Genomic DNA, 10,235 nt, shown 5'->3' with positions numbered 1-10,235 from the left:
GGACTTCATGCAGCAGAGTGAACACAAGTTTACACAACAGCCACAAGGCTCTGACGACTTCACGCAACAAACGAGTGAACTTGAATTCGGTCAACAAACCATTGATAATCATCATATGGATGATTTAACACAGCAGGGCGAGCAATTCACTCAGCAGACGGAGGGTCAGTTTCAATTTGGCCAGCAAACTATTGATAATCCGTACTTAGAGGATTTAACGCAGCAGACACAAGAATCCGACGATTTCACACAACAGGCGAGTAGTAAACTTGAATTTGGACAGAAAACTGATGACGCTCGACAATTGGAGCAATTCCCACAGCGAACAGCAAGATCGGAAAGTCTGACGCAACAAACTCAACTAGATAAACATGAATTTGGACAACACGTTGTCGATAATAAACATTTAGATGACCTAACCCAACAGAGCGAACAGTTTTTACAGCAAACAGAGGGTCAACTTGAATTTGGACAGCAAATTGTTGGTGATCAGCATCTAGAAGACTCGACACGGCAAAATGAACAATTTTCACAGCAGACGGTAGAGTCAGACGATTTTACGCAACGATCCGTTGGCAAACTGGAATTCGGTCAACAAATGCAATCGACAGATAAATCTGCCAAGCCGCAAAGTCAACGTCTGGAGGAATTCAATGAGCAAAATGAAGAGTTCACTCATCAGACGGGAAGATTTGATGATTTTACGCAGCAGACAATGGGACACGTGGAATTCGGACAACTGCAACAACCGCACAGATCCAGTAAACCAAGAGACAGCAACTATCGTTTGGAAGACTTGACTCAGCAGAACGAAGACCTAACTCAACAGACTGGAGGATTCGATGATTTCTCGCAGCAAACAGCAGGGCATTTGGAGTACGGGCAACAAAGGGAACAGCAGCGAAATCCTAGCTGGCCGAGACACGAGACTCAACGTTTGGATCAATATTCTCAACAAAATGGGTGGGATATAGATAATCTTTCGCAACAATCGCATCGATATCCGTCCTACAACGACAGAAATAACAAACCATCCGAGTGGCAGCTTGGACAAATGTCGCAAAGACCGAACTTTGATCAAGATCTGACTCAGCAAACCAATCAAGATCAATTAAAACCAGCGCCAAAACCAAGACCGAGGCCACGATATCAGAAACATGATGTCATTACATCACATACAGATGGAACAGATACGATTGTTGACGACGTCTCTAAGCCGGTCGAGGTAAACCCGGAGGCTGATATAGACAACTTCCACGGAAGGATTGTCGAATCTGGCAGTCGCGCGACGTATCCTGGACCCAATCATCACACGTCGCAAACTCTGTATCCGACTCAAGGAGGCAGCGTGTTTGACAACCAGAAGGAAAATATGGATCGCTTGCACTGGGTGCACAAGTCAAACGACGCGACGGTAGGCTTGCAATGGCATTATACTTACCATCCAAGCGACTTGACTAGCGTTGAAGGCTCGCATAACAATTATTATCCTCGTCACAACCTCGGCTCGGTGTCGCCGCAAATGGAAGATACGCAGCAGCAGTCCAAACCATTCGACTTTAACCAACGAGAGACACAGGACGAGGACACGTTGGAAGATAAGCGTCAAAATTCGTACATTTCTCAATCGTCGCAACGTGACAATTACGATCAGCAATTGGGGTCGTCTCAACAAACTGAAACGCCCCACTTCGACAATCAGTTCAATCGAGATTCTGACCAAATCCCGTCAAAGGTAATTCCACTACAAAATTCCCAGCCGACTTCCGAACAAGAGAAACGATCGACGCCGACGGACGAACCGACTGCGGGACAGACGAACGATAAACCGGAGTCACGAATCTTGCAAGCGTACGGAGGCGGTGGACCGTATGACGTACCGCACAGTAATGACTTCTACAACAGAGTCAAGCCGAATCCCAGCGTTACCTTGCCACCCTTGGGCGGCGACGATCCGTGGGACATTAGGGAAAAACCAAGGGAATCACTGATACCCCGGAATGAATGGTCGACAGTACGCTACACACCGCAAATTGTAACCACGACCGAAGCGGTGGAAACTACGACGCAGACGGCAGAAGCTACGACAACCGAGCCATCCTTTTGGCGCAGAGTGGGCCATAAAATAACCAACACGTACGACAAGGCTAAGGAAAAAGCCAAGGACTTCTTCGGCTAGTCTCGACCGTATCCCACTTATTTAAGAATTACAGGAAAATCTTCTATTGTGCGATAGGCTCCTAATATGAGATAGCGGGGTTTCCGCTAAATTAATAGACATCATTTGTTGGTTCCACCGTGAATTTATTGCCCTTAGAGTGAAATCTGTTTAGTGGAAAGAAAGAATTGCGATTGAATTTGAATGTTGAAAACCTGTTATCTTATATTAGAAACTTATCTCATAACAGAGGACTTTCCTCTGCTTATTTAAGCAAAATTTCACTCGCACTCTAACGAGGTGTAAACCACTGACCAAAGTCATGTACACCAATGCCCACTGGGCATTACTTTATCTTATTATCTTATTTTACCTTGTTCTATCTTGTTTTATCTTTTTATCTTTTTAGATTCGTTATAATGCCTCAGCAAGGCCAAATAAAGCCAACGACACACGATACTATTTTATCTGCTGGATTACTTGCTTGCGACTATGCTGACAATCTCGCTGTCTGCTAGGCTGGAAATTGCATGTCTTCTTGCCACGCTACTAGCTGATCTGCTTTATTTCTCATACAGAACTGGTGCTATCTCAGAAATCAAGCAGACACACAATTTCCAGCCTAGCAGACAGCAAGATTGTCAGCATAGGCGCAAGCAAGCAATCCAGCAGATAAAATAGTATCGTGCGCCCCTGGCTTTACACTCACAATGCTCAAAAAATGCCTAGAATGCCTAGTAATGCCTGAAATTTGTACACCACAATGTCCTCAGCAGCCTCGATCGGGACATACCGAACTGTTAGACTTATTTATGGATAATGTACGGGGTGTTTGCAGTTACAAATAAAATCAAGACGAATCAGGAATAAGACGCGTAAACACATATGTATATCACAAGTTCATAACTTCAATTAATATTCTGAGTTAGTATTATGAAACATTACTATAGTAAAACTAAGACAATTTCGTACTTTATATAAATAGAAACGTATCTTCCCTTCCAGCAGGAGTGTCACATCCATTTACAGTGTATAAACATAAAGAATCTTTTACTATACTTACACGTTTTCTTCGTATAAGTGTTTATTTATGTAACATCTGTAGTTTTCATAAAATATTTCATCAGTAACTCAGAGATAAGGATAGAGTCTCCTTTCGGAACTGTTGAATTGTAATCGCTTCCATTTTTTCTCAATTTTTATTCTCGACGAAAAATAGATATTAATAGAAAAGACCGAACTGCCAAGAGAACATTCCTTAAAAGGAGGTAGATATTGATGTCGCCAGTAAATAATTAACAATATTGAGTGATTTAGTCGACCCAACTGGCATAAACTTTATTAAAATGTATCCACATACTGTGTTTTGTTTTTTCATTATTCAATTGAATTTTTTGATCATTTTAGTTTTAACGGTGTTATTGTGTTTATTGAGTTTATTTGTGTTGTATTTGAAAAAATTGTCTACTAAGTGTTGAGGCATTGATGTATGTAACAAGTCTTCGACCTTTGAAATTTGTGATGTAACGTGTTTAAGGGTAAAATTGATATCCCTAATTTCAAAATTTGATAGTTGCTTTTGGCTACGTTTTTTGAACGCTTGAAACCTGTGTTTAGCATAATTACTATAGAACTCTATGTTAAATTTCAGATTAAAAATATGTGGTGGTAGAACTTCCTGTTCTGGTAGAACTTCAATATCTACCTCCGTCATTATACACCCTGACCGAATAATGGTGTTCTCCAACGATAGTTTCTTCAACAAGATATCCAAACAGTATGGTCCTGAATGTACCAAAAAACTAAAATTATGGAGAAACATGAAAGATAAGTTCCACTCTTCGAAACAACAACTAAAGTTCCTGTTACGCTGCCGACGACAGGAAGTTCTACCACCACATATTTTTAATCTGAAATTTAACATAGAGTTCTATAGTAATTACGCTAAACACAGCTTTCAAGCGTTTAAAAAACGTAGCCAAAAGCAACTATTAAATTTTGAAATTAGGGATATCAATTTTACCCTTAAACACGTTACATCACAAATTTCAAAGATCGAAGACTTGTTATATACATCAATGCCTCAACACTTAGTAGACAATTTTTTCAAATACAACACAAATAAACTCAATAAACATAATAACACCGTTAAAACTAAAATGATCAAGAAATTCAATTGGATAATGAAAAAACAAAACACAGTATGTGGATACATTTTAATAAAATTTATGCCAGTTGGGTCGACTAAATCACTCAATATTCCTTAAAAGAGTGATCGATTTTATGTAACCCAGAAAAATCAGCTCTGTTTAGAAAACTATTTCAGGTTGGTTCAAATATGTTTAATATAAATTCTGGTGGGTTATCTTTCTCTATCGTAAACTCTATCGTTTATTTGTGGTAAAACTATTTTTCTCAGATCTATTATAAATCAACAGGATAATATATCACATTAATTTGAAAGGATAATGTTTACATCTACATTTATATATCAAACACGTTCATTTCTTTGACACAAATATCGCAAAAGCTGGAACATTTATATGCAAGGAAAAAAAATTGCACAATCTACTGTACAAATCTGGAAAAATTATTTTGTCGTAATACTTTATGCTTCACTAGATACTTCAAACGACAGTTGTATCAATAATACAATAGTACAAATTATTTCACTCCTTGTTAATATGTAATCTCCCTTCAAATATGTATTTGTAATTCATCAATAATGTAAAAGAAAATACAATGCCAATCACAGCGCCTTTCTACAAAACAAAAAATTATTAAACATATATTAATAGAAAGACGCAAGGACGCATCGTTGTCATAGAGATAATCGTTAATATTAGAGGAGTTTAATTAATGCATAAATAATTATAAAAAATAAAGTTTCGACGATTGCATGCATGTGCAGCATAAACAATATTGCCTACTCACGTCCGGGAGACTTTTAAAAAATCTAACAAAGCCCTGCTGCGTGGGAGGATCTGAAAGAAATGTTTATATGAAAACAACGTAAGCGCCCTGTAAGATTGTGGTTAGATAAAACAGCTTATATGTACCCATGCTGAACTGTTGGTTAGGCTGCACTGCCATGTCTGCGACAAAATATAACGCAACACGAGCACACGAACGAGATGCGGTGAGAATTACTGTTAATGGCTCACTAGCGAAGATTTCTGTGAAATTAGAAAATCCTGCTTCGCACACCTTCGACCGCCGTCAACCAAACAAACGGCGGTTAAATGATCTCGATTAAGGTGCCGTTTACATGTGAGCGTCAAGCGCGCGGAAGGATGTAAAGCATGTAAAGTACCCTTTAGCCCGGGTCTACAATGGCCGCGTTCAGCAGACACAACTGTTGAGCGAGCGCTCAATGATTTCTTAACATGATTGGCTGGATCTAAAAGTATTAGCCAATCATACTGAGCGCTCACTCAACAGTTGTGTCTGCTGAACGCGGCCATTGGTTGTGTTCCGATATGCACTGCCAGTACTGCAAATCTATAGTTTACGTCACGTATACCACTACAGTATAACCACAGTATAACCACAGTATAACCACAGTATAACCAGTATGCCCACTCTCTGTCGGCACCTTTGATCTGAGCGTTCTCAATTTTCCGCCATGTTTTTATTATATCCAACAGTGTATCAACGGCTAAAAGTGCCTGGGCCCTTTTCAGGATCGTATCCAAGAAAGGCGCATACGAACTGGCGTACATTATTTATTGTAAATAGAAATGGCCTACGAAAGAAAATGTTCTAATAAAAGTAATTAATGTAATTACTTGCTCCAACGTATAAAAGTATTAACGCGTTATTCGTCAACACTGCAAATTTTTCAATGTCACACCGACTTTGCACTAACACACGTACAAAAATCCTGTGATTGGTCATAACTAAAACATGTCGGATGCGCAGTACGGATCGGCGCGAACGTGAAACAAAAGAGCGAGTGCCCATACTGATTATACTGTGGTTATACTATGGTTATACTGTGACATAACCATGAGCAGTCCATTCTACATGTCGATGCATGGTGGAAGGCATGGACGTAAGAATATACATATGGACGGAGTGTAAGTTAGCGGGGGCCGAGCCAGAGCAGTGAGGGGAAAAGTAGTCATCACATATGGCGGCGACGCTACCAGCCTATCACGAGGCGTCCTATACAATCACCTAGTCATCACATATGGCCGCCACCACGGTTTTACGGTGGCCGCCACCTAATTTCCCCTCACCGCGCTCGCTTGGGTCCCCTCGTCCTAAATCCTACATTACGCTCCGTCCATATATTCTTACGTCCATGGTGGAAGGGATAACACGGTGTGCTCAGTTCGGCTAAACCACGCCTACTTTTGCTTTGCGACCATGGTGGAAGGGATAACACGGTGTGCTCAGTTCGGCTAAACCACGCCTACTTTTGCTTTGCGACGGCTATAGATTCCCAGGGCTATCAACCGTGAAAAGTAAAAAAAATTTAGCGTTGGTAAGTTGGGTATGCTGCATCTATCGTCCTTGTTTCACGCATTCGAGCGTCGTAGTTTCTCTTTCTATCTTTGGGCCTGTTCTTTATTACTGCACTACTGAACTAGTGCACTAGGCCTTTTGTACACGCGATCAAGGTTATGATCACTCCGTTTTCTATGTAGGCAAGAATTTCGGAAGATTTATTTTGCTTGTAAGAATTTCGGAAAAATCATTGAGATCAGTGATTGTACAAAATGGTGAATTCGTGCATAGTGAGTGGTTGCAATAGCAATTCAAATGGTTATAGCGGTGAGCGTATTAATTTTTTTCTATTGCCAAAAAATCAAATTATACGCGAAGCTTGGCTGCGAAAAATCGGAGAAAATAGCATATCTAAAAATACAGGTAAGTTCATTCTCAATTATTATTTATTTTAATTATTCACAACGTGAACTGTCCTGCATACCGCTTAAAAATAAATGCATCAAATAATGTACACATAAAGGCTGTAAGTTCAGAGAGATATTTGTACGCAAAGAAAAAGCAATTTATTCTGTTACGATGATAAATCAGAAAAATAAACATGGGATATAACATAGACCATCACAATAAAATTAATTGTTTTTTCTTTGCGCATAAATAACTGTCACTGAGCTTACACAGCCTTTACGTGTACATTACATGCATATAATGTAATACATCAAGAGAATACTCTTTTTATTATTATTTTTATATTCTTTATTTATTAACCTGTATGATTTTTATGTATGTTACGAATATATTTAAAATTAAATTATATATGTCCTGTTTAGCAAAAGTGTGTTCGCTGCATTTTTCTGAGGACTCATTCGTAGTACCAAAGAAAAAATCAAAAGTTCCCGATTGCAAGAAAAGACTGCGCCTTTTACAAACTGCTATACCGACTTTATTTTTAACGTCAACAGAAAAGAGGTATAATTTTTATTCACAATCATAATAAATGTAACATCTTTTAAGTACGTGATAAATAATACCATACATTTTTGTACACGTTTCAGAGCTGATAATCCAGTAAACTTGGATTTAAATATCATTCGTCAAGAATTTCCACTTGTCTGCAATCCAGGCACAAGCAGGGTTATAGCCGATGAGCGTGAAAAAACCAACAGTGGAACTGACGCATTGAATGAATTATGCGATACAAATGAAAATCTTGATGGTCCGAATGAAACTGATGGCATTACAGCAACACCAAAAAGGCATTCTCGAAGGTAAAATAAAAAATTATTTATATACTATCAATGTTATTTGTGAATTTCCATAAAGTATGACGTCATTTTTCGACTGGTCATATATAATGTAAAATTCTCATATGTCATTTCTTCATTCACATGGTTTAATTAATTATCAATGTTACATTGTTTTATATCTGTCTATAGTAATCCGTGGTTGAACAAACGGTATCGAGTTATTGGTTCACCACCAAGTGCATTACATACACTCGAGAATGAATGCAATTTTACGTTTCCTAGAAGGTAGGCTATGCACAGGAGTGCATTCATCAATTACTAAAATCTTAGCATTACAATAAATATATATAACTATTATTGTATTTTTTTCAGATCATTGAAATTTCAACCGCATGCATACAATGTTAGAGCAAGCGCATTAAGAAAGCGCAAACAACGTGGCAAGGCGCATTCAAAAAGAAGCGCTGAAGTTACTCCAGAAGGAGCAATAATATGCAGCGACGAAAATACCCCTTTGTCGACACGTAGACAACGGTACTTGTTTTTTTTACATTTACATTTTAATTTTTTCGGCTTAATTCTTCTACGGTGTATTTAATATCCACTCAGAAAATATTAATATACTTCTATTAATATACTTCTATTAATATGCTTTTAACGCTTGACATTAAATAATCAGAAATTAAATTAACTTTTTAAAAATTATTTTCACATAAATTGAATTCGTTTCCGATTATAACTTAATCTATTCAGTATAAATTACTCAATTCGGCAATATATCCCTATTGCGGGGTTTTTTAATACACTGTGTATATTGCTTTATCTTAAATACCATTAATTATATGACAATGTTTTTCCAGCTTTTTCATGGACAACTGTGATAAAAGCGTCATTACCAGTGCCTCAAAGCCGACCGAAATGGACAAGTTACGAGCAGAAGTGACGTTACTTAAGGCAGAAGTGCATCATTATCGGTCACTGCACGCATTTCACATGCAATCAAATTGCACAGATTTGGCAATGCAAACACCAGTAGAAGCAGAAAACGAGGCATTGAAGCAACTATTGCAAGAGAAAGAGGAACAAGTCAAGAAGATTTCTGCCGAAAAGGAAGAAATGTTAAAATTAATTAACGATCTTCAAGCACAATTGGCGAGCATTTATACTGCAATCGGAAAAGCTCCTCAAGAAAGAGAAGAATACGTTAGAACGCTATTAAAACCCTACTTCACAGAAGGGCAAATACAGTGCATTTTGACGCAGAAAAAATGGATTCAGTGGTCCATCGATGACTATGCTTCAGCCATTTCGTTACGGAACGTAAGTCCGAAAGCTTACCGTTATCTTCGTACGAAATTGAATTACCCTTTGCCATCGTTACAGTCATTAAGAAGATGGGCCGCGTGGAAGAAAGGGAGAAGGAGAGGAAGTGTAAAGGGTTCGGGAACGCTCCCTTCAAAAGCGCCACTTTTGCCCGAAAGGGAATAAAGTTACTTACTTACTATATAAGAATTTTATATTTATAATTTTAGTGTATAACATTATGTAAAATATTTTTATAAATTACAATTTAGTAGATAAGTAAAGAAAACGCAGTATGTAAAAGAAATTGTAAAAATTATTAATTTAAAAAATTTTGTTAAATTTGTTATTTCTTTTAAATTTAAAAAATAAAAATAACATTAAGACCTTTTAAATCCATTTAAATGCTCCATTAATTTTATATGAATCGTCAAAAGCTGCAGATAAATCATAAATTTTTATTATCATTCTCAGTCATTTAAATAAATAAATGAAACAAATTATTATTACTGTTCATTTATATTTTTCATATTATATCATGTTGGGTTATAAACAATTGTGGTTGTTATAAACAATTTATTAATTTTACGGCTGTATTAATTATATTAATGCAATATATTAATATATTTTATTTAATTTTTTACTAATAATTTTAATATTATACATATATGTATCAATATATTTTTATCATGTTAGTAATTTAATAATTAATGACACTTGTATTTATCATACTGGTGAAATCCTTTCACTTATTTCATTTTGATTATTAACACTATCATTGTTCATTTAATTTTTTTATTAAGCCCGCTGCAGACGACGCTGGATTGCTCGCGATTTACTAAATTACTAGGAATCCTGAGTGCTGAGTGGTACAACGATGTTAATTTATTAGATTGCAAACACTCCAGCAGGAAAAATAGCACCGTCTGCAGCGGGCTTTAAATAGTGGCCGCGTTCAGCAGACACAACTGTTGAGTGAGCGCTCAGTATGATTGGCTAATACTTTTAGATCCAGCCAATCATGTTAAGGAATCATTGAGCGCTCACTCAACAGTTGTGTCTGCTGAACGCGGCCA

At 37.4% G+C, this 10,235-nt stretch overlaps 2 protein-coding genes and 1 long non-coding RNA gene across 4 annotated transcripts in view; all 3 read left to right on the top strand.

Annotated features, from left to right (window-relative positions):
* LOC105558516 (filaggrin-2-like) overlaps positions 1 to 2,300 on the top strand; it is a 6,994-nt gene extending 4,694 nt beyond the window's left edge. The window contains exon 3 of the mRNA XM_012006231.1: positions 2 to 2,300. Within this exon, the coding sequence (XP_011861621.1) occupies positions 2 to 2,179 (2,178 nt within the window). The 3' untranslated portion in view covers positions 2,180 to 2,300. The remainder of the gene's footprint in view (position 1) is intronic.
* A 247-nt stretch (positions 2,301 to 2,547) lies between these two features.
* LOC105558511 lies at positions 2,548 to 3,216 on the top strand. Its single transcript, XR_001008675.1, has 2 exons — positions 2,548 to 2,590; positions 2,796 to 3,216. It is a non-coding gene; the product is annotated as an uncharacterized LOC105558511 (long non-coding RNA).
* A 3,321-nt stretch (positions 3,217 to 6,537) lies between these two features.
* On the top strand, positions 6,538 to 9,361 carry LOC105558510. 2 transcript variants are annotated; one of them, XM_012006226.1, is made up of 7 exons: positions 6,538 to 7,033; positions 7,441 to 7,579; positions 7,666 to 7,878; positions 8,047 to 8,142; positions 8,230 to 8,391; positions 8,718 to 9,177; positions 9,241 to 9,361. In XM_012006226.1, the coding sequence occupies exons 1-7, from the start codon at positions 6,883 to 6,885 to the stop codon at positions 9,343 to 9,345; spliced, it is 1,326 nt and encodes a 441-aa protein (XP_011861616.1). In that variant the 5' UTR covers positions 6,538 to 6,882; the 3' UTR covers positions 9,346 to 9,361. The 2 variants fall into 2 exon arrangements, with proteins under 2 accessions (XP_011861616.1, XP_011861615.1); XM_012006225.1 differs by having other exon boundaries at positions 8,718 to 9,361.
* The last annotated feature ends 874 nt before the right edge of the window (positions 9,362 to 10,235 follow it).

This window comes from Vollenhovia emeryi, unplaced genomic scaffold (assembly GCF_000949405.1).
Source record: "Vollenhovia emeryi isolate VEMERY1.0 unplaced genomic scaffold, V.emery_V1.0 DF939338.1, whole genome shotgun sequence".
Taxonomy (NCBI): domain Eukaryota; kingdom Metazoa; phylum Arthropoda; class Insecta; order Hymenoptera; family Formicidae; genus Vollenhovia; species Vollenhovia emeryi.
This window is presented reverse-complemented; position numbering and strand designations above follow the sequence as displayed.

Bases quoted from the DNA above. Each gene is read 5' to 3' on its own strand.
- LOC105558510 (XM_012006225.1), top strand. From the start codon at position 6,883: ATGGTGAATTCGTGCATAGTGAGTGGTTGCAATAGCAATTCAAATGGT. The intron at 7,879-8,046 runs GTAAAATAAAAA...ATCTGTCTATAG, and splicing joins CCAAAAAGGCATTCTCGAAG to TAATCCGTGGTTGAACAAAC. The intron at 8,392-8,717 runs GTACTTGTTTTT...ATGTTTTTCCAG, and splicing joins TTGTCGACACGTAGACAACG to CTTTTTCATGGACAACTGTG.